At 42.2% G+C, this 23,948-nt stretch overlaps 1 protein-coding gene across 1 annotated transcript in view; it reads left to right on the top strand.

The window, feature by feature from the left end:
* The window catches only part of LOC124866640 (USP6 N-terminal-like protein), a 30,522-nt gene extending 6,826 nt beyond the window's left edge, over positions 1-23,696 (top strand). Inside the window, exons 4-16 of the mRNA XM_047362517.1 lie at positions 5,257-5,330; positions 7,703-7,788; positions 7,868-7,907; positions 7,989-8,069; positions 11,646-11,753; positions 11,846-11,955; positions 13,016-13,064; positions 13,484-13,604; positions 17,221-17,315; positions 17,412-17,477; positions 19,693-19,792; positions 20,210-20,362; positions 20,452-23,696. Of these exons, the coding sequence (XP_047218473.1) occupies positions 5,257-5,330; positions 7,703-7,788; positions 7,868-7,907; positions 7,989-8,069; positions 11,646-11,753; positions 11,846-11,955; positions 13,016-13,064; positions 13,484-13,604; positions 17,221-17,315; positions 17,412-17,477; positions 19,693-19,792; positions 20,210-20,362; positions 20,452-21,059 (1,691 nt within the window). The 3' untranslated portion in view covers positions 21,060-23,696. The remainder of the gene's footprint in view (positions 1-5,256; positions 5,331-7,702; positions 7,789-7,867; positions 7,908-7,988; positions 8,070-11,645; positions 11,754-11,845; positions 11,956-13,015; positions 13,065-13,483; positions 13,605-17,220; positions 17,316-17,411; positions 17,478-19,692; positions 19,793-20,209; positions 20,363-20,451) is intronic.
* The last annotated feature ends 252 nt before the right edge of the window (positions 23,697-23,948 follow it).

Raw genomic sequence — 23,948 nt, 5'->3', positions numbered from 1 at the left:
TTCTGTTTGCTACAAGCCCGAATAATTATTTACTTTCTTGAGAGTCAGATGCTTGCATACACTAAGACGACTATAAATCAAAAGGTTACCTGATGAGGATGTCATGGCTTGGTAAGAAACAAGTCTCAGTCCATGAAGAAGAAGCCATTACTCCAACATAAAAAGCCAGATTATAGTTTGCAAATGCACTCAGAGACAAGGCCTTAATTATTGGAGATATGTCCTGTGGTCTGAGAAAACAAAGCGTTTGGAGATAATATCCTTCGTTACATATGGGAAAAAAGGGAGAAGCTTGCAAGCTAGAGAACACCATTCCAAATGTGAAGTATGGTGGTGGCAGCATCATGTTGAGGAAGTTGGTTTAATGCAGGAAGGACAGGGACATTTCCCATTAATAGATGGCATCATGAGGAAAGAACATTATGTGGAGATATTGAAGGAACATCTCAAAACATCAGCCAGGAAGTTACAGCTTGGACACAATCGGATCTTCTAAATGGAAAATGTCCTTCAGAATACCACCGGCCTGGTTAAAAAGTGGCTTAAGGACAGAGCTGAGAAGGTGTGTGTGAGCAAGGAGGCTTACAAACCTGGCCCAGTTCCACTGGTTCTGTTAGGAGGAATGGGCCATAATTCTTCGGGAGGGAAACCCAAAACATCTGACCCAAATCAGACAGTTTAAAGATAATTCTACTGAATACTGAGGAACTCAATAAAAACTTCTAAATAAAAAAAGGAATAAAGCATTCTCTCTTATTTTAGTATTGATAATAAAAGTAATTAAGTTGATCCTAACTGAACAAAAAATTTGGTCTGATTTAATGTCGGACAATATGGACTAAATCCAGTAGTTCTAACCGTTGGTTCAGAAGGAAAAATGCCCAAAACAATCCAAGTTAAAAATAAATCCGACCAAACCTTTATTTTAAGCACAGTTTAGTTAGATCCAGTCAAAATAATAAAAACAGGTTTGTCAGTGAGTGTAGTTAAGCAACGTTCGGTTCAAGCTAATTAAATAACTTGGTCCTGTTTGTTCTAATCAGTACAGTTCAGCCCAGTTTAGTACAACTCTAAATTCATTGTAAATGAAAACAGTCCAGTTTATTCCAGGTTGAAAGTCCAATTATTTCAGTATAAGTAGAGTTTAGTCCACGCCAGTTAAAATCCAGGTTCCTCCAGTATGATTTAAATAAATCCAGTCCAGCTCAGTCCAGTTCCATGTAAATAAATAAGGTCCAGTTTAGTCGAAGACAATAAAAAATCAAATTTCATATATTTCCATCCAAATCAACCTGGTTTAATAAAATAATGAGTTGTTTTACAGTCCAGTTTAAGCAGTTTTGTTCCAGTGAAGGACAGTTTGGTCCTAATTCTAAAAACCCGGTCCATCTCAGTGTGGAAGCTAGCTTTGCTTCAATGCTGTGAGGAGCAACAGGGGTCTGCAGAGAGAAGATCTTCCTGTTAACAGGAAGAGTTGCTCTGATTTCTATTTTCTGTGATTGATTTTAAATGAAGTCTAAATAAATCCAGAGGTCGTCACCGTGCCTCTGACCTAAGCTCAGAAAGGGTCCTGGTCAACGAGAGGAAAGTACCGTTGTGAGGAGCCCAAGGAGAACATTTATCTCAGCAGGTCTCTCATACCTTTGTTTTAGTGCTTTCAGTACGACTGGATGTACTGATTTTATTTGCTTTTAATTTGGCAAATCCGTCAACCAAGACAGTCGGTTTGTCATCAGGGAAGGCCGAGTCCAAAGGAGCCACAGCCTTCCACTGGGTCGGTATCAGAAACTTTAGGGGTCTTACGAGTTTATCAAAGAAACGTTTTAATAACTACAGACGTGGGCTATAAAAGAAAGCACTTTTTCTGCTTTAACAACCCGACATCTAATCCTAACCCTAAAAGATCTCCTGTCACCATGTAGTTTCTGTAAGGAGCTCCAGGCCCGGTTTGGTTTGTGGATTAAACTCTGACGGTCAGCCAGGTAAAGGACTGCCGTCCACTCTCTCCCAGTTTGGGCCTCCACCCTTCAGACTGGGACTGCTGCTAGAGCTTGTGTGTGATTTACTCCAACCACAAGCAGCTGCTTCAGATGACAGCTCATGTTTAAAGCTTCTGTAAGCTATCCTTCCTGCACTGTTGAAAACTCCTCAGTAGATTTATAACGTCTGAAATCTGAGCCAACGAAAGGAAAAGTGCTTTTTCTGGCCTGTTTAGAAAACTTATAGCCTAATTATTTGAAGTATGTGTGTCTGAGCTCATGCTTGAGGTCATCTGGTGCTGAGAGGTCTTTTTGAACACCATCATCTTGGAAAAGAACATCATGTGACCAACATGGCCTGCTAAAAGATCTGGGGGCTCCAAGAAAAGAGAGAATAATGACCTGTTAGGGAAGTTTCTGTTTGTGTCTTTATTCACTGGAGCTTCAAGTATGTGTTTCCGAGATTCAAACGTTTGACTGAACGTTTCTTAGAATAACTGACTGAAAATGGCTAAACTCTGGCCCAGCAGTCAGATGATTATTCCCACTCATTATGGCTGTTCATGTCATGTTGATAATGCTTTATTTGGACCGGTCTTTTTCTGCAGTGAAATGATTAAACAACAACTTCCATGGTTCCTAAAAACAGGATCTGGGTGCCAAAGGTTGAATTTGTTGTTGATTTACAGTGTTAAAATGAAACATACAGGCTGAAATATTTACATACGCCTCCAATAACATTTGGGTAAATGTCTCTTAGCAAACTTTATGGATCTATCAACAAGCTTCTGGCCTCATTCTGGCTGCATATCGGACCACTCTGCTTGTTAGGCTTCATTTAAACCGGTTTGTTGATTCAGATCCAGATTTTAAGCACATATGTTTTCAACGGGGCTAAGATCTGGGACCATTCCAGAAGCTTATTGTTAGCCTGTTTAATCCAGTCCAAAACCAGTTTGGATCCGTGTTTTGGATCATTGTCCTGCTGGAATGCCCAACTGGTTCCAAGTCTCAACCATCTAGCTAGTGAGCTGAGGTGAAGGTGGAGAAATTAGGGGGTCGTCATCCTTCTTTGCTCCATCCACTTAGTGCAAACAGCACCAAAGCATGATACTGCCACCACCATGCTTGATAGCTGACGCAGTGTTCTTGGGTTTGAATGCCTCACCTTAAATTTTATTGTCAATTTGGCTAAACGGCTCAATCTTGGTCCTATTGGACCGTCAAACCTTTCTCCAGAGGACAGTTGTCTTGTCCATGTGGATAGCGGCAGATTCTAGTCCAGCTTGAAGATGTAGATGTTTAAGCAGGGTGGTTCTTGGGTTGTTCCTAAACAAATTGACCTGTTTTCTTTGCTCTAAGGGAGACGGTTTGGGTCTGACTTCCAGTTGTTTGACCCGGTCTGATCTTCACCGAGTTCTCTTTACTTTTACATGTTTTTGACCTTTTCCTCCATATATATTGATGAAACAAGGAATACAATAAAGCATCATAAAACACAAACTCCTACTTATTAAATATCCTTTTATCATCAGAGGCTGAGAGCCAAAAATCATAATGTCACATTTCTACAAAGCATTAACATGCTAAAGGAACCATCTATGTTGATGAAGGGATCAGCGTCTGCCACCCTGGCTGCTGATGGTCACAGCTCTTTGTTTTTGCTCCTGCTGTGGGAAATCCAGCCCTTTGCTTCATAATTCATCTTTGGAGATATTCCTGATCCAGATGCTTTGTATTCTGCAGAAAGTCCAGATTACACAAGCATATCCTGCCTTTGTGTGGGTCCGTACTGCGGATGTGGATTATACAGGATTACTAATCTTGCTGCTTTGTTTGGGGATGATATGGCAGCGGTGCTTCAGCTCCGCTCTGTTTTGTTTTTATGGATTTTAAAGAAGAAGTTATGGAATTATACGCACCAGTTTATATGATGCCAAAGCCTGTTGTTGATCATGCAGCTTTTGATGTTGGCCTGATGAATGATGAGAAATCCAAAATGTATTCTTCTGACACAACTCGGAGAGTCTTCCTAACTGGGAACCAACCCCAACCTTTTTTTAGGAATAGAAAAAGGCTTGTAGAACCACGTTTAGCAGCAATCACTCTTCATCAACAGGCCGCTGACTTAGTTCTCCCTGGATATTTAAGGCAGTCATCAGTCAGGACTTGAGGATAAGCTTTTGTTTGGATCATTGTCCTGCTGGAACACACAGGGTCCAGTTGGCAGAGATGGTAAAGTGTTCTCAGGTTGGAACGCCTCACTTTGACTCCTCCAAACACCGTGAGCAGATATTCTGGTTGTTTTCTGTCTGACTTCAGTCTCTCACATCTTCATGGAGGAATTTTGGTCTATTTTTCTTTCCAACTTTGCTGCAGAGGTTTACAGACATTTGTTTTTCTGCACAGCTCTCTGACAGACCTATCAGAGCATTTCAGTCAGGTTGAGGTCTGGACTTTGACTAGAACATTGCAGCAGCCGAATTCTTTTCTTTTTCAGCCATTCTGTTGTAGACTAGTTGCTGTGTTCAGGATCACTGTCCTGTTAATGACCCCGTTCGGACCGAGCTCCAGCTGTTGGACAGGTGGACTCATATTCAGGTGGACTCTGGAATCATTTGGAATACAGAGGATATCTTGGTCGCCTCAGGCTGAAACCTGTTTCCAAGTGATAACTTTACACAGTGGGTAGAAATTTTAATATTCTGCTAAAGTTAGGACACCTTCTCAGGAAGCCATCATGAAATAATCACTTGCTGGTTTCTTTTACATAAATAGATGCAAACTGGTTACCTGGCGTCCCAACATACTGTGTAACTAGCTGTTATCCATACAGGAAAGAACCTTCACCCCTTGGTGTGAACATGTCTAACCTTTTAAGGTGCTCAAGTCCCAAATCATCACCCTTACTCCACCATGCAGCAGTTGGTATGAGGCTCCAAACATTGGTTCTGTCCATTATGACCAAACATCTCTACTGTGGTCTCATCTGTCCAGAGGACATCGTGCCAGAAGTCTTGTGCTTCATTCAGATGCAGAGAAGAGGCATTCTTTCTTCAGCCCGATGCTCTTTCTTTTCACTATGACTGTATGATATTACTATGCTAGTATGAATTTACATTACTGTGCTGATCTTCTGTGAAGTCATTACAAACAAAGCATGCTTAAGTGTTTCCAGCTCATCTCGTTGGCTTGGACGCCAACAGTCGCCCACTTTTTATTCTGACTCATCCTCAGTTGTTGTTCTCAAACACACTCTACTCTCCTCCCTCTGCAGATATTGACATGAAGAAAGACATTGAGACTCTAATAGCAGAGGAACGTGCTGACATCATCTTAAAATATGCTACGGTAAGTTTCTGCCTGCAAGTCTCCGTCGTTTGAGCCAGAATGAGCTTTCTGCAGACCTTCATCTTAAATCTTCTCCTGCTGCACCTCAGAGAGATGTTGTTGTGTAGAAGCCGGTGGAAACACTGGAAGGACAATTTAAAATGTGTGTTTGTGAGCTGTGGTTTGTGGAGGACAATGAACGTGTGGGAAGATGCCTGTTTGGCTGCTAAAGTGCTTTTATTATGAAACAGAGCGTTTGTTTCTGATCTAGATTATTATTATCAGAGAATAACAGCAAATCATTTAGAATGATCTTTGAGTGGTTGAAACTGGTTAAACTCTTACATGTCTCCTATTGGTTGCAGATATCCTTACATTTCTCTACAGAGATGACCTTCTGTGCCTGAATGCATGTTTAGAAGGACCAGCCTTGATCAGATCTGAGTTTTTCAGTATGTTGAAGAAAACATGTCATCAGTTTAGGAAGTTTAAACCATTCTCCAGTTCACTGCCTTCTTCCTCTGAATACATTGTTAGTTTGCTGATGTCTCGTAAACATTCATCTCCCAGTTTTCTCTGATTTAACTGACCTGCAGCCCAGACCCCACATCCTCTAACACAACCCAGGGTTCCTTGAAAAGTCTGGAATTTTATTCTTTTCCAGTTGGTAAAAAGTATGGAGATATTTCCATCCATACACCTATCTGTCCATCCAGTCAGTTTCTTGCTGCCTACTCTCCTGTTGGTGGTTTGACTCATGTTCGTGTTCGTGGGTCTTAGTTCACCACTATTTCTGCACACAGTCATCATTCTCACATAAACCAGGATTATAGGCAGCTCTCTGCAGAGGAAGCGGCTAAACCTCTGTTGGTTGATGCAAATTATGAAACTCCATCACTAGCTTCCCGTTAGTAAATGTATTTGGGTCTTGGTGGCATTCTACCTTAAAAATGAGACCAGAGTGGTGTGACACGTTTGAAGGTTTCCTGTAGTCCCAGTCCAGTTATGAGCATCAGATTTTCACCGACTGCTGTCCAAAGCAGGCTAAAAACCGACAGTTCAGGACTACCCAGACCAACCCCACTTTAAATCAAATTCAGTCTACTTAGAAACATCCGAGTTCTGTTGAAAGTCTGATTGTTTCATTGGATTCTGAACCGGGTTCAGCAGATAGAAATCAGTGTCTGCTCAGCCTGTCTGTGTCTCTGCTGCTCCAGATACCCTCAGAGTTGGAATACTTTTAGTTCTCTCACTTTCTTGATGCTGACATCACTCCTGAGGCCTCTGGGGTTCAGAGTCTCAGCTTAAGCCAACCTCCTCCTCATCTTCATCTGTGAGAGCAGGAGTGTGATTGGCTGCTGTCCAACCTCGCGGCAGTGTTGTAATGAAGAGCAGTTAAAACCTCTCCTACAGGCTGCACGGGGATCGGTTCTCTCCCTGTTATGTCAACACTTGAACCAGAAAGGCTTTTCTGATGTCAGTTTAGTTTGTAACATCAAACTTTTTATATCTTTCGTCTTTAGTTTTACTGTCCTTTTCTCCAGCATCACTTGGATTTTCTGACTGATTCCTGTTTTATTTTAAAAAGGCTTTTCTTCTTTCCCTTTTTCTTCCTGCTCTTGAGTAACAATTGAGCTTCATTCAAAACAAAGATATCCAAAATCATCAGCATTTTTTTGTGGAAGGAAACCCAAAACATTTGACCCATCACTGAGTTTAAAATACTGAGGAAATGTGTGTAAACCTTTGAATTTGAAAGAAAGAAAACAATTAAACATTATCAGTCTCATTACTCTGAAAATTAGCAAATAGAAATAATTTAGGTGATCCTAACTGGTCCGAAACAGGAAACGTTTACTCTGATTTTATGTCAGTCTGTGATTACGTGTCTTTTTATACAGCGAATAAAAAGTCTACGCTAATGGAGCATGCTAATTAGGTGGCTAGGTGATGCTTTTTGTTAGCTTTAGCATGCTAGTGCTAACATCCACAGATGATTGTTCAGGGTCTCAGCAGGATCTTCTTACATTTAATCAACTAAATCTTAGGCCTAAAAGGTCCTAATTACATAATTTTACACACTGAATCTGAGATTTCATTTAATCATCTCTTAAATATGTTTAAAAACTCATGCTAATGTTGACCTGTCTGGTGCCTTTCAGAGATCTTGCTATAGTTAGCTTATATTACCCAAAAATAATAATTTTTGACCTTATTTCTTTTATCAGATCAGAGTTGTTTGAAATTAATATCCTAGTCTTGATATAAAATCTTAGACAGTTTGACAACTCTTGGCTTTCTCTGTTGGTTTCTGTTGGCTGCAGAAAGATGCAACATGTCCGCCGTTTGTTTCCTCTTCATGTCAGCAAATCTGAGTGTTTCTGTGTTTCCAGGGCAGGCAGGGCGGTGTGGAGATCGATCCCTGGGAAGATGCTGATTACAGCATCTATAAAGCCATCGACCGCTTTGGCTTCATGCAGTAAGTCATACAGCCCCTTGGTGGCGCTGTCAAAAAGTCTCTGTTGATTTTTGACTGATATTTTGTCTTTGCTCTCCAGTGAGAATGAGTTGCCGGCCCCAACAGTTCAAGAGGAGAAGGTAAAGACAGAAAACATCTGAAAGCTCAGGAATCCAACATTATTTGTATTTTTGGTCACCTTTCTAATTTTGCCTTCACAGCGGAAGCAACTGGAGATCGAGAGAGCAGAGAAATGGTTGAAGATGGTTAATAAATGGAACAAATACAAGAACAGCGACAAGGTAAGGCACTGCTTGGGTACCACAGAGTCTGAAAATATGTTCAGTGTCATGAAAACAAAATGAGATAAAACAATGAGACTCAGATCTGAAATGCTCCAGATCAAAGCAGGGGTCAAATTGGAAGAAAACCAACCTGCCAGTCGTATTGTTTTATTTCTTTTAAATACGTAAAAGAAAGAGACAACTAAGGACTTTTTCGGATCGGTTTAACAGAGCTCTCAGCACTTCATCGCCTCTTAGAACGTGGCTGGATTGTGTCACATTTAACCCCCACCCCAAGATTCCTTGACCAGAGACTGTAGACTATTTCATCAGCTCTTGTCTACAAGGGTCCTACCCCATCCACCTAAGCTCACCATGGCCCTGCCTTGGAAGGCTCTTTCAGTTCCTGTCAGGGTGTAGCTTCCCCCTGGCATATTACAGCACACTATCACGGCATCATAAAACCAGTATCACATCTGCACGTAGTCGCTCCTTGACTTAATCCATTAAATTTAGTTGGAGGTTTCTGCGCCTCCACATCAGTGTCAACCTGACTGTGTAGGAGAGGACACCATGAGTGTCTTAACAAGCGTTTTACCAGAATGTGAGTTTTTGGGTGAAAGGTTTTTTCTGTGCAGAATGTTGGGCAGCGCCAAACATGCCCTCCTGGTCCCCAGTCAGATAGTTTTACCATCCACACTGCACTTTGGTAGGATGGTGCATATAATCAGTGGGAGTCCTGCACAAACAAATCAATATCCCTTTGTTTTTGTGCTCAGATCAGGGTCTGAAACTTAAAGCTGTTTTAATTCAATTTCAATTCAATTCAGTTTATTTATATAGCGCCAATTCACAACACGTCGTCTCAAGGTTCTTCACAACAGTCAGGTTCATACATTCCAATTAATCCTAACAATTGAACAGTGCAGTCAGAGTTAGCTTTTTATTCAAATTGGATAAAAAGTTTTTCTATCTAAGGAAACCCAGCAGATTGCATCCAGTCAGTGACTTGCAGCATTCACTCCTCCTGGATGAGCATGTAGAGACAGTGGACAGTCACTGGTGTTGACTTTGCAGCAATCCCTCATACTGAGCATGCATGTAGCGACAGTGGAGAGGAAAAACTCCCTTTTAACTGGAAGAAACCTCCAGCAGAACCAGAACCAGGCTCAGTGTGAGCGGCCATCTGCCACGACCGACTGGAGGTTTGAGAGAACAGAGCAGAGACACAAAGAGAACAAAGAAGCACTGATTCAGGAGTCCTTTCTATGTGAAGGAAAAGTAAATGTTGATGGATGTAGCTCCTTTAGTCGTTTCACCTAGAAAGAAAGAACAGATAAACTCTGAGCCAGTTTTCAAGGTTAGAGTCTGAAAGAGAGAACATAGAGTTAGTTACAGTAGAAGCTCAGTCAGTAGCCATGTCTAGGAGAGAGAAAGGGTTAAACACTGAAAGACAGGGTCATGTGGATCATCGGTAGAGGGTGAGCATTAAGTTGTTGCCAGCAGAAGCTTGGACGATTCCCCTCTCCAGAAAGGTGTCACAGGTAGACACAGAGTCAGGCCAGGTGTAGCTTCTAGGAAGAGAAAAGAAAGAACAAAGTTAAAAGCTGAAATAACAGCAAATAATGAAAAATTGGAGAGTAGTATGAGAATGTAGCGAAGAGGGTGAAAGTGGTCATTATGTCCTCCAGCAGCCTAAGCCTATAGCAGCATAACTACAGAGATAGTTTCAGTTCAGATTATTTAGTTAAACGGAGCTTATTTAGAACAATGTCGTCTCAAGGAACCTCATAAAGGGTCCCACTGATGGTCATTGTTCTACTAAAAACCACAAGGATTGGGATACCTCTCTCTGATTATAACCATTGGAAAAGAGAGGGGGTCATACAGGTAGCAGAAATGGAGGGTGTGTTTGCACCTCAACCATAACTGAGCCGGTTTAGGCTAAACCTGACTCCCCCTTACTCCAACCAACAGGGAGGGAGGAAGACAGAGGTAAAAATAAGGAAGATAGCTCAGGATAAACTAAGCCACTCTAACTATAAGCTTTATCAAAAAGGAAAGTTTTAAGCCTAGCCTTAAAAGTAGACAGGGTGTCTGCCTCACGGACTAAAACTGGGAGCTGGTTCCACAGGAGAGGAGCCTGATAACTAAAGGATCTGCCTCCCATTCTACTTCTAGAGACTCTAGGAACCACCAGTAAACCTGCAGTCTGAGAACAAAGTGCTCTGTTAGGAACATATGGACCAATCAGATCTCTGATGTATGATGGAGCTAGATCATTAAGGGCTTTATATGTGAGGAGGAGAATTTTAAATTCTATTCTGGATTTAACAGGGAGCCAATGAAGGGAAGCTAAAATAGGAGAAATATGATCTCTCTTTTTAATTTTCATCAGAACTCTTGCTGCAGCATTTTGAATCAGCTGAAGGTTTTTAACTGCATTTTGTGGACATCCTGATAGTAAAGAATTACAATAGTCCAGCCTTGAAGTAACAAATGGATGGACTAGTTTTTCAGCGTCACTCCTGGACAGGATATTTCTAATTTTGGCAATGTTCCGGAGATGAAAGAAGGAAATCCTAGAAACCTGTTTAATATGGGATTTAAATGACATGTCCTAGTCAAAGTTAACACCAAGGTTTTTTACTTTATTATCGGAGGTCAATTTAATGCCACCCAGAATTAATTTAACTTTGTTTTGCAGCCTGAAAAACTCCTTAGGTCTCTCATCAACCTGTACAGTTGAGTATGGGCACAGTTTGGAGATGTTTGCACATTTTCCTAAACTCGAAGCCCCACTCCAACAGCGAGTGTAGTACATACCGATGTGCAAAGGGACGGGTCTGGGTGCCCAATATTTACTGATGTGTAGACCATATTTTGGTTTCTGATTTCTTTCAGTTGTAGCTAAATCAGTAGCAAGATGTCCTGCAGTAGATGCTGTGTCACCAAGTGTTACAACTTACCTGGCCAGTCTGTGACCATGATTAGTTTCGGCTTTGACAGAACATCAGCAACATGAGTCCTATTTTAAATACCAGGTGACCCAGCTACAATGGTTCCCCCCAACCTTGGGTGGACTTCATGGATTGCCATTGATCGGCTGCCACCACGTCAACGAGACACTAAGACCTTAATGTGGAGGATTTGTACATTTAAAAAATCCTCCACAAACAGTCATTCTGTAGGCAGGTTTGTTTTACATGCCCACACTTTCTAAGGTTTCCCTGAAAGGAATTGAGAGATGCATGAAGTGTTATGATCACCCTGCTATCAGAAACGCTTTGAAGAGAGGAACAGACCTCTAAATGATCTATAACACACACACACTGGTTCCTGAGGGGTAAAAATATTCCCAAATGTTTTAGAAAGTTCTTAAAAGCATAGTTATAATTTCACTCTACATTGTGTCAATCAACTGATCCGTGTGAGACACCAACAGCGAGCGCTCTCTGAATATGCTTCTGATGTGACAACTTCAGCTTTGTTCCTGTGAAAGTCGAGCGCCTGGTGGTGACTCACACTTTACAGCGTCGGCTCTGTGAGCCTTCATTCGCCCTGCGTTCACCCCCTCCTGCTCTCTGCTGTCAGATGGTTAAACGGATCTACAAAGGCATCCCCCTGCAGCTCAGAGGCCCGGCCTGGACGCTGATGCTGGACGTGGAGCGGATCAAGAGGGAAAATGAAGGCAAATACGAGGCATGAATTATACATTTTTATTTATGTTTTTTATATTTCTCCATATAGCAACACACATGCGACTGAGTTTGTTTTACTGTTGTGTCTTTTAGAAAATGAAGGAGCAGGCCCAACTGTGTTCCTCAGAGATCAAACAGATCGACCTGGACATTAACAGAACCTTTCGAAACCACATCATGTTCATGGACCGGTTCGGGGTCAAGTAGGTTTCACGGGGCTCAGTTGGGCCCATGGCAGGGTACAAGAAAGACGTTTGTCCTACTTATGGTTATGGGAATAGGGGGGACCTGTCAATCATCCCCATCGTCCTCGTTGGCAGACGTCACTGTGGAGTCACAATAAACGTTGGCCACAACTTATCATTGCAGCTTATTTTTTATATCCCACATTCATTTTAGGTACATAATGGCAAAAAACATATAATTATCCTCTGATGAGGCTGAACATTCAGTTTCAGGGCCCCCTTGCGGTTGGCAGGGCCTAGAAGCTGAACGCTATATAGCAAGAAACGGTTCTGCCATCATGGATTTGAAAGGCCACTCAGAAAGTGTGTGTGTGTGTGTGTGTGTTTGGTTGTTTGGCCTTTGATGGACTGGTGACCCGTCCCGGGCGTCCCCTCGCTGGAGATGGGCACCACTTCCCCTGCTGCCCCGCCAGAATAAGCGGGTTTAGATGATGGTTGACCTGACCTTCTCAGCAGGCCCAGCAGATGGACATTAGAACATTGAAGCTTGTGTACAAACAAGAAGTCTCACTTTAACACAAACTGCAATTTTCCTTCCTTTTTTTTGGTTGAAACATGTTCTTCATTCAGTTAAGAGGTTGAGACTAGAAGAGAAGCCAGAAACTTCACTCAGTTAAGAGTAGCAATACTTCAAAATAATATACCTCAAATAAAAGTAAAAGTATGATGTAGTACAACTACTCCTAGAGATACATAAAAAAAACTCAAGTAAATGCAACTAGTTTCTTTCCACCTCTGGTTTGATGAAACTAAAACTGAAGCATTTGTCCAACTTTCGCAAATCATTTTCAGACCCTGCATCATTTCCCAACAATGTGACATTTTAATGTTTGAAATCTTTAAAAATTGAAACCTATTTGTGCTGCTGCAGCTTCTCATCCACTAAAGGCTGTAGAGTGCTGACATTTCTGCAGGGGAGGAAAATATCCTGTTTTTCTGTACAGAATATCTGCTTGGATCTGAAATGTATTAATTACTTCAAGATCTCTGATGTTTCCCTCTGGTCTCTCCTCCTCAGGCAGCAGTCTCTCTTCCATGTCCTCTCTGCATATTCAGTTTACAACACTGTAAGTTGCTGCTTTCGCTTCAGTTTTACTCAGTTGATTCTGAAATGTTTGCAGCCTTCCCCTGTTAAACAGTAACAGCCGGCTGAAAATGAAACTCTGCATCTCTGATAAATAAATGTATTTTCTGCAGCAAACATCTCATGTTTAGCTCTGTTAATTAGCAGCTGCAGGCAGGCTGATCACTAATAGTGTATGTTTCTGCAATGCATGTCTCAGTGCTTCACTCTGTGACTAGAAGACCAGAAAACAGAGACAATGTCTCCATATTCTACAGTGCAATCCTACTATGGATTCTATTTCTGCTAGATAACCCGAAGTTGATCCAGAACCAGGCCCAACAACAGTTACCACCCTGCAGGCGTGGAAAAGTCATCATGTCAAGGTTTTTTTGGTCTCTCTGTGTTTTCTGTTGCCTGCAGGAGGTGAGCTACTGCCAGGGCATGAGTCAGATCGCTGCCTTGCTGCTGATGTACATGAACGAGGAAGATGCCTTCTGGGCCCTGTCTCAACTGCTGACCAATGAAAAGCACGCCATGCATGGTGAGATGAGGACCCCAATAGGGCAAATCGCTCTGCGTGTTCTTACAATAAGACATCCGTCTCCAGCGGATTCTTCATTCTGCTCTGCTTGTCAGACACGATTTCAGTTTGTGTTAAAGGTCACATATAATGATTTTCACATATTTGCAATTGTGTTCAGGCTTGTAGCTCGTAGTCGTTATAAACATCTCCTTGTAAGAAGTCAAGAGATGTGCAGAAAAGTAAAAGATAAATAAACAAAGAGCGTAGTTGAGCATGTTGCCAAAACCTGCTGAAGAATGGTGGCATTAGGTTTGAGGCACCAAACCTTGGCGTTGATGTGTTGAGTTAGATGGGACTTGTGCTCCTGTTCTGACCAGTATTGTTACTGATGTGCACAGGTGTGAGTTCTCCATTTAACTGTGGAGGCCGAATGCTTTTTAATGGAGAACCGTTCAGTGGTTGTTTAAAATATGGCTGGAGTGAATGGAAGAAGCTAAAAGTCTTACTTTTCTCCACATGGTCATTCGCTGCTTTAATCATGAGGGTTTATCTGTGCTAGTGATAAAGGTGAAAAATGTTTTTCCAAAGACACCGTCTGTCAGACCACGCTATATGTCCATCTGTAGATCCTTTTCTCTCAACATGTTCGGCTCTAAAAACGTACTTCAAGCAACACATTCATTCATTCGGCTCAGACACAGTGAAAAAAACCATGTTGCCGCTGCAGCTAATTAATTATAGATAAACATGCAGGCGGAACCTTAGGGGCTGGACTGTAATCCAGATCTGGACCAATCTGGAGCCGGTCCTGGCCTTATTTTTACGGCACCTTGAGCTGAGGCTCAGCCATGTCATGTGGAGCAAAGTTATGATTATTATCAACATAATTATCAACAAGACACATTAAAACATTGAGGAAGCAAGCTAACATTAGCCTAGCACATCAGCTAACATTTGTGTGCAAAGATCCTCAGCAGAGTGAGATGCATGGTTACTAAAGTCTTTTTGTATCTGTATGGGCAGTCAGACAGACCTTCAGAAATAAATAATAAAGCTTTTTGTGTGAAACATTGTTAGAACATTAAAGCAGCTTAATGAGACCAAGACAACCCCATGGTAGGACAGAGAAAACTGTGCAGAAGCACCAGGGGACTAAATACCAGCTGCTGGCAAACAGGACAAAATATCCAGAATATGTGGCTCAGTAGGAAGAGTAGTCGTCCTGCAATCAGAAGGTTGTGGGTTTGATTCCAGCTTCCTCCTGCTATATGTCAATGTGCCCCTGGGCAAGGCACTTAACCTCAAGTTGCCTATCGATCTGCATATCGCTGTATGAATGTGTGAGCGTCAGAGAGTGTGATTGGGTGAATGTGGCTCTAGTGTAAAGCACTTTGAGTGGTTGGTGTGACTGGAAAAGCGCTAGATAAGTTCAGTCCATTTAACATGATTGTTGGTGAAAGAGTCCAAACACAAAAACAAGACTATTGCAAACCGGAGACACTTATCTGAAGAGTTTCCCTCATATGAAACCCAGAAATGCTCATGGATAACTGACCTTTAAGAGCTTTACAAAAACTGTTGGAATTTTATGCATTAACCGACCGACTTTATTTGTCAAGGGATGAACTGTAATTAAGTTAATAACATTCATGTTAAAAGTGTCATAAAGTGGTGTTTCTGTTGCTTGTAAGTTAGAGGTGTTGGGTTTATGATTATTGATTGATTAATCTTGATCAATAATTATAATTACAAATCATAACCTGACAAAATCAACTTCCTAACCAAAGTCCTTATTTATGAATCGAGACCAGAGATGTTTCTGGTGTTGTAATTGTGGCTCAACGCCTCTGACAATTACAACCGTGAAATACTCCGTAATAATTAATAACTATTACCAGAGATATCACTGTTTAATCAACCGTTTCTGTCGAAACGTGTGGAACTTTAACCTTATTTTGACTGACGAATCACTTTCGCACACAATGAACACAAAACGCTCTCTTTTTATCTATCTGAATATTTATTAATTTTCACCTACTCAACATGCAAAGTTCTACAAACACAGGGGTAACACATCTAACTAAACAAAATTCAACAAACGGCAGTGGGTAAGTATTGAATCAACCAGCAGTTTATGGCAAAAACAGAAGAAGGAATGAGAATATGAGTGGTGGGGGGTTGGAGCGCAGCTTCGATTGTCCTTTATGGTCTTCTGATCATAAAACTTCCCCCCAACTCCTGAGCACAAAGGATTCTAACTTTTGGCAGCAAGCTAGCACAGTGAGGTTGAAGACAAGGGGAAATGGAGAATTTTACCATGAGGTCGTTTTAACAGTCCAGTCTTACAACGCGCCCGCGTTGACTCTCAGATAGTAGAAACACAAGCAGCTCTCGGACCGCGGCGGATCCCGATATCAACATAACACATCAAAGTTTCAACAAGCAAGGTTACATGCACATATTATTCAGAACACATGAGATCTTAACCAGCGATTCTGATCGCTTCTACAACCTCTGACCCTGCCCAGGCCTTCTAATAAAGAAATAAAAGATTAAATAAAAGATGGGTTTTACTTGGTGAAGCTTCCTTCAGGGTCAGCGAGTGAGAGGGAAAAGGGGGGTTGAGCGTCGCTGCGCGTCCGCAGTTACACTGCGGTCACTCCTGTCCTTTGGCCTTCTTGACGAAAAGGAAAAAATAGGATCTGACCATCAGCAGTCGACTAGGGATGAAACACGATGGTGGTTCGTTTCCTCGAACTCCGTGTTTTTAGTTACGTGTTAAACTCACGTCTTCTATCGGCAAAGTGAAATTTCTGGCCTTCCTAGTCCAGAAACCTCAGTTATGAATTGTTCGTTGGCCAACGAGGGAGAGAAATAACTGGAAACTCCACGTGGGAAGTTTGTTACTTCCAAGGACGCTCCAGTTGCGTGGCGACCCTGTCAAGATTGCCAGCTGGAAAGCAAGTTTTAAAATGCCCGCCTTCCTATATAGCGTTTTGTGACGTCAGACTTGAGACGCCCCGTCATAACAGTCGCAATGCCCAATGGGACATGGAGGCGCGCACCGTCCGGGATACAAAATGGCCGCAAGCATCAGGAGGCCTGGTGTCTGTGCAAGTAGTCCAATATTCAGCAACAAGTGGTCCAACAGAGGCTAATTTAATGAAACCGATTTGTTAGTTACTAGTCGTTCTGGACCTTTGACCATCTCTGGGAATCAGATTTCGACCTTGAGACCTGGAGTTTGAGAATCTCTTGTATGGAGGAGCCTGTTGTGGTTTAATGAAGGTGATCCATAGAGCTCAGCAGATGTTTGTACTGGAGGAAGACATAAAAGTTAAAATCTGCAGTAAAACGGCACATTTTCTCACCTAGAAAGCTTCATGTTTTGGCTCTCTGTTTAAAACAATTGAATGCATCATCACTCCTTATATGGTCATGCATATCCCATTTTATAACGAGCTACCTCAGAAGGCTCAGTGTTTGAGAAAAGTTTTTTTAAATTATTATTCAACTTTAAAAACAGTGAAAAAGCCATTTGTTAATCATTTCTGTTCTTTTTATGTGGTCTGCTTTTAAAATGCTGTAAATGAAGAAAAAATAATTCTTCGCTCTCTATTGTCCTTTTTTTCAGGCGTTTTTGTTCCTGGGTTCCCCAAACTTCACAGATTCCAGGCCCATCATGATCAGATCCTTTCCAAACTTCTCCCCAAGCTGAAGAAACACATGGTGAGATCAGTGTGTTGTGTTAGAGACAACACGGCACCATGATGCTGAATGTGACGATGTTTCATCTGCCTTCTGCTCATGTTTCTCCCTCTGCAGGACAAGGAGCAGATGTCTGCAGGGATCTACAGCACCAAGTGGTTCATGCAATGTTTCATTGACAGGGTGAGGGAATGTTTCAGAGACAGCCTGTTAGGACCAGTCTTACTTCATGATGTTTAGACAAGCAAGCTTATCTTGAAATCACCATGTTTAGCCAACTTGCATCACAAAGAGCTCTTTCTTCAACAGACTTGGATCTTAATTAGATGAAGTTTGAACGACTTCCGTTGCTCTTTTAACTTTGAATGCAACATTTGTTAAATTACATTAAAAACGTGGTTTTCATGTGAGGGAAATAAGTATTTGTTCCCCATTAAACATGGCTCAGAACTTGATGGAGAAACCTTTATAATCAAGCCCAACACTAAGACGTTTTCTAGCTGCTCACCAGGTTTTCAAACATCTCACATGAGATTTGAACCCTTTCTTCTCTACAGAAACTCTCTAAACCTTTTAGGTTTCTGGGCTGCTGCCTGGCATGTGGGACTGAGGTCTGGAGACTGACCCATCTTCAGTTTCTCATCCTAGATTACAGTAAATGACCCTGTTCATTGGCCAGTCATGCTGTGAGCTCACCATGCAGCTGCAGTATAAACAAACACCAAACCATAATGTGTCCACCTCCGTGCTTGACAGTGGAGGCGATGTTCTTCCAGTCCATACACGGCAGGTTGATGACTTGATGTTGGTCTCATGTGACCATAGGACTTTCTTCTAAACCTTCTCTGGATCATTTTGGTGCTCACTGTGGAACCTAAGGCAGGCCTGTATATGTTCCTTCTGCAGAGGATGCAGTACACCAGTGGTGGTAACTGTGGTCCAACTGCCTCCTGCTGTGTAGTTGTGACCCCTCAGCTTTCTCATGATCACCCTCACCTTGTGAGCCAAGACCTTGGTTGAAGCTCCAGACCGAGGGTGACTGATGGTCCTTTCCCAAAAATCGCTCCAGCAGCTGTCACCTTCTCCCCAAGCTTCCAGCTGATGGTCCTGAAACTTGTTGCAGCCTTGTGGAGATCCGTCATCTTGACCTGGAGGCCTCTGACATATCTTTATGTTCATGGTGTTGGAGGGGTAAGAATCAGGGATGCAGGATATATCGGCATTATCATCGGTATCGGCCGATGTTAGTCATTTTTTAACAAATCGGTACCATAATTAAAATTAGGCCGATATTAACCGATGTTTATGTCCATCATGTTGCTGTTTGTGTTCAGGAGAGGAGGGGTCATCTGGCATCTGGTTGGTCATGTGACAGTGATGGTGATGCAGCGGAGGATTGTGGGATGTCTACCTAAGGCCGTGAAGCAATGTCAGTGATGTGGTCGATTTTCAGGGTCTCAAAAGACTAGGGAACTATATACAATATCGGTAATCGGCCATAACAGCAACATTACTGATATCGATGCATCTCTAGTTTAAAGCAAAATTAAAGAAACTGATTCTCTGGACTGGAGTGGTTATACAATAATTAGCTTTATAACAAGTTAAGATCAGGAGAATCTATAAATGATTAATTGGTTGAATTTTGGGTTTATGAACTAATCTGTGGGAGCCTGAATTCTGGTTCTGTTGGAGTGGATTAAATACTTATTTTAATAAAAACATTTTTTGAACTTGTATATAAAGCGTTTCTGTTCTGAAATTTGATCATATTCTTCTTCTTGCATTAAACTAAAACTACAGCCAACATTAGAGGCTGTGCTTTTCCTTGGAAGTGAGCAAACCTCAGCAGGGGATCAAATACTTATTTCCCCCACGGCTGGATCAAGGGGTGTACTTAGTTTTTCACATTCTTTCTCCACTTTGGCTTCACCTTATGCTTATTCTGTTGATATCATTTCGACATTAAAACTCGGGTATTAACAGAGTGATATTATTAGTTTCAGTGTAAATAATCAGGAAGACAAGAGCGCCACCTATATCTCAGTCCCAGAAAGAACGCAACCAGAATGGGTTCCTGCTCATGAATTCAGATGATTTAAGCAGAAGAAATCCTGGTGCAATCTGAACCCTGTGGCTCTGCAGTAGATGAGAGTATTAGGAGCTGTCAGGCTACACTGTTATTAGTGTGTGTCCACGATCCTGTGGCTGTGATCTGGCAGGTTTCATCCTCTGTCAGCACTTCTCCATCCTGCTGAGTCGCTCAGAGAACCCTCTGAGGTGTGGGAAGGAGCCAGATAAACGTCCTGATTCGGAGCAGCAGTAGTAACGCAGACCTTTGGATGAAACGGGACACCTCGCAGCGATGCGGTGACCTCTTGTGTTTGTGACCCTGCAGACGCCGTTCACCATGACCCTTCGGCTGTGGGACATTTTCATTCTGGAGGGAGAGCGGCTCCTCACCGCCATGTCCTACACCATCCTGAAGATACACAAGAGTAAACCATCAATCATTTTCCACTCACAATGATTGCTTTACACAACTGACACTCTGCATCATGTCTCTTCTTCCATCCTTAAATTTCCAAAGTTCTCGGTCCATTTGAGCCAGTTTTTAAAGTAAAAAACTAAAGTTTATTATGAATTAATGAGAAAATCTTAAGCAGAGTTCAGTTTAAAGAACTTTGGAGAGAATATATAGACATCAAAAGTTAGTTAATCCAATTTAGTTTCACATTTGAAATCAGGTGTAGCAGATGGAATATTGTGTGAAGATTTTATTGCTTTTAATCTCTGAACACAAAACTTTCCCAGTTGGCAGTGGTGAAGTTGTGAGGTTTAGTCCTGATCCCACCTGTCTGTCAGCTGAGGGGTTTTTGTGGCCTTTACGTGTCTTTTTCTCTGTTCCTGTGCAGAGAGTCTGTTAAAAATGTCTCTGGAGGAGCTGCGAGAGTTTCTGCAGGAACGAATCGCTCAGACTTTCCTACACAATGACGACCTGATCATCGAGCAGCTGCAAGTCTCCATGATGGAGCTAAGGAAGATGAAGCTGGACCTTCCTCCTCCAGGTACAATGTTGCACCTAAAGACTGAACGGTGTAGGTTCTTTACCTCCACATGAGTTTCTCTGTCAGCTTTCTGTTTGATCTGTTTTCAGGCAAGCCTGAGGAGCTGCCTCGGAAACCACTTGGCCAGGAGCTGCCGGTCCTTCTCAGGCCAGTCCAGCCCTCTCAGGGGAGGTCCTCCTCAGCCACTGTGTTCCCCAGAGCTGGCCTTAGTCTCCACATAATCTCCCATCAGCTGGACTCCATATTCCCAGATCAGAGCCCCTCCAAGGACCCCAGGGATCTGGAGGCTGTGGAGGAGCAGGAGGCCCAGCTGCCCTCTCCAGATCCTGTCATCATCCACAGCCAGGTGCCTCTCACACCTGAGGGCTCTCCACTGATGGGGCCACCACCTTACCAGCCACCAGGGAGCCCAGCTCATCCATTACTGCCAGAAGACCAGGCGATAGATACAGCTGCTGACCTCTCAGCTCAGTCCTCCTGCAGAGTCCCTCAGACCCTACCGGCTCCTGTGACCCTGGCAGCATCTCTGGCTTTGGGTTTGGCTCATTCTGAGTGCCTATCTGCATCAGAAAGTACTGAGGACCGAGACCTGTCCAAGCTGCTGGAACAGGACTTGACTCTGTCCTCCACCAGGAGCACCAACCAGGACCAGGGTGGGGAAGAGGTGGAGAAGATCCAAACGGATCATGAACATTAGATTCCTGGTCAAAGGTCAAGTTTGGGTTGAATGTTTTAATCTGTATTGTTTGAGTCACAGTTTCAGGGTTCAGCAATAAGAGCTTCAGCTCTCAGAAGTTTCTGTTTCTAGACTGAAGCAGGTTTTAATGGAACTCTTTGGGCTTCTGCAGCAGGTAACGGTTCAGATGTTCATGAAGACTCCCACTCCTCCGGTTGTTACATGTCTTTATGTCCAGGTCTGTGTCTGGGTTTGGTCCCTAAACATTGACCTTAACAGCAGGATCCATATTTATCAAGTGTTTCAGCTTCCTGAGTGGTTTTAGCTAAAGTAGCAGAATCATGTGTCTATTTTAGAGAAACAGTTCTTTGGGTCCTTATCCAGCTTTAATTTCTTGATTTTTTTTTTTTATGGTCTTCAAAATGTTTCATGGAGTTTTCCTACTTTAAATAATCATTTGCATAATTCTCCTCAAACAAATATGTTGATAAAACCTGTCAAACAGCAGGTGGGACTAATCCTTCAGACAGGTGATAAATAACAGTATCGGAAGGTCTGAAGTCAAACCAGAAGAAGACTTCAAAAAGACTTCAGAGAGCTTGTTGTAAAAGCAGGTGAATGAAAATCCTTGCAGCACAAGGCTCTAAAGACCTACATTACAAAGAACTCATCCATCGTCTACCCCTGCTTATCCTTGCAGAGTCACGGGGCGCAGCTGGTTCCTATCTCCAGTGCTCATTGGGCGAGAGGCGATCTAGACCCTGGACAGGTCACCAGGCCATCACAGGACAGACAACCATGCACCCAGACTCTCCTAAGGGCCATCTAGAAAGAAGAGTTAACCAACAGTCAAAGTAGGAGTACCTGGAGAGAACCCACGCAGGCACAGTGAGAACATGCAATCTATGTGCAGCAGGAGAAGAGACAGGACCTTCTTGCTGCAAGGCAACGTTGCTACCAGCTGTTCCACTGTGCAGCCCATACATAGATTTTTATTGGGTGTGTTTTACACTTCTGGATTCTGTGCAGGATGTTGGACTGCTTCCACACATCATGTGCATGAATGTCATCTACCTAAACTTTTCTTTTTCCAGGGTAGAGGGTTTGTACAACAAACAAAATAATGATTCTTAAAAATAATAATCTGGATTTTTTCCTGACAAAAATATACGTACAAGCTCAAATATATACATACACCCCCAGTAATAATTGTTTGAATCTCTTTCAACAAGTTGCACGTTGACCACATGCTTTCTGTAACATCAACGAGCTTCTGGCATCATTCTGGCTGAAATTTGACCGCTCTGCTTGGCCGAATTAGCAGAGTCAATTCAATTCAGTTTTATTTATATAGCTCCAATTCACAACACATGTTGTCTCAAGGTTCTTCACAACAGTCAGGTTCATAGATTCCATTTAATCCTAACCATTGAACAGTTCAGTCAGATTCAGTTATTTATTCAAATTGGATTAAAAGTTTTTCTATCTAAGGAAACCCAGCAGATTGCATCCAGTCAGTGACTTGCAGCATTCACTCCTCCTGGATGAGCATGTAGAGACAGTCATCTGACCCAAATTGTCCCCCTCTGATAAAAGAAAATTGTTAGGATGTTGAGAAGCACCAAGGAACCGTGAACCGGAAACCTACCAGAAACTGAACTGCTGGAGCACCAGAGTTTCTCTCAACACCGAATCCAGTTTCACATCACATGGACTGAGAGGGTGCTGACCAAGAAATGAGCCCCTGCTTTTTAAAATGATTGATGTTGTACAACCAGTCCACTCTGGAGAAGGAAAATCTATCTTTTAGTAAACGAGTGTGTTTCCACATGTAACCCCTTTTAAGACCTAATGAATGGCTGAGCTGAGAGACACTCGATGAATATGGACCTGAGACCTCACCCTTTACAACACTTAATTCCACTTTTCCAGATTTGTAATGTTGCTTGGTGAAGCAGACCTCCTGCTCAGTCTGCCTTTGTAAACTGTTTACTAGCTCAGTTACAGTTAGATTTTTATTTTTTGTGTATAGTAACGTATGGATGCCTTATTTGGATTGGCTTCAGTTCTTCTGTGGACGTTGGCGGCGACTTTCAGGTATTGGACTGAACTCAGAACCTCTGTCACAGTGAGCTGGCTCACTCTTCTGATTGTACACATGGAGCTAACTATAAGGACGTGTTTTTGTAGCTCAGTTATTTATGGTTCGAACAACATCTCTTCTGCTCTTTATTTCCTCCTATTAAATTCAGTTTTATTTGTTGCCTAGTGAAAAAATATTTGGTTTTGAGATGATAAATTATTTTGTGTTAGAATCTGACAGAACTGTGATTAGAAACAAGGAAACACTGACATCTAGTGGTTGCTTTAGGTTAAGCGCGTCTCCAGTTGTAGAGCTAAAACAAGTAGAAATATTCTAGAAGCGTTTTTAGCTTTAAGCTTAAATTCAGGCCACAAATTTTCATTAATTTCTATGATATGAATATGTTTATGAAATTTGACTATTTAAGTGCTAAAATGTCAAATTGTCAGTCCAAGTTGCTTCAGTAGAACATGTTCTTGGTCTTTATTGTCTTTAAAAAAGATCCGGTGGTAGAACTTAAATGGGAACAGTTGAAAAATCTGATTTTGCAACAATATAACTTGTATCTGCTTTTATTTTCTGAGTGTGTGTCGTGTCTTTTAATGGTTAAAGTGTGTCAACGTCACAGGGAAACCAGATTGTCACTTCCAATCATGATGGTCCAACTCTGGACCTTGGCACAGGTAAGAGAAGCTGCCTGGTTTGGTCGGTCAATGAGGTAACAGGACCAGAAGATAAACCCAAACATCAAACACTGTCCAGCTTATTCTGGTGTTCCTTGGTCGTAGGTTTTTGGGTGCCCAAGTAAGTCCTCGAGAGCTACTATC

The sequence above is a fragment of the Girardinichthys multiradiatus genome, chromosome 4 (assembly GCF_021462225.1).
Source record: "Girardinichthys multiradiatus isolate DD_20200921_A chromosome 4, DD_fGirMul_XY1, whole genome shotgun sequence".
Classification (NCBI taxonomy): Eukaryota; Metazoa; Chordata; class Actinopteri; order Cyprinodontiformes; family Goodeidae; genus Girardinichthys; species Girardinichthys multiradiatus.
The sequence above is the reverse complement of the archived record's forward strand: the minus strand, read 5'-3'. Positions and strand labels throughout refer to the sequence as shown.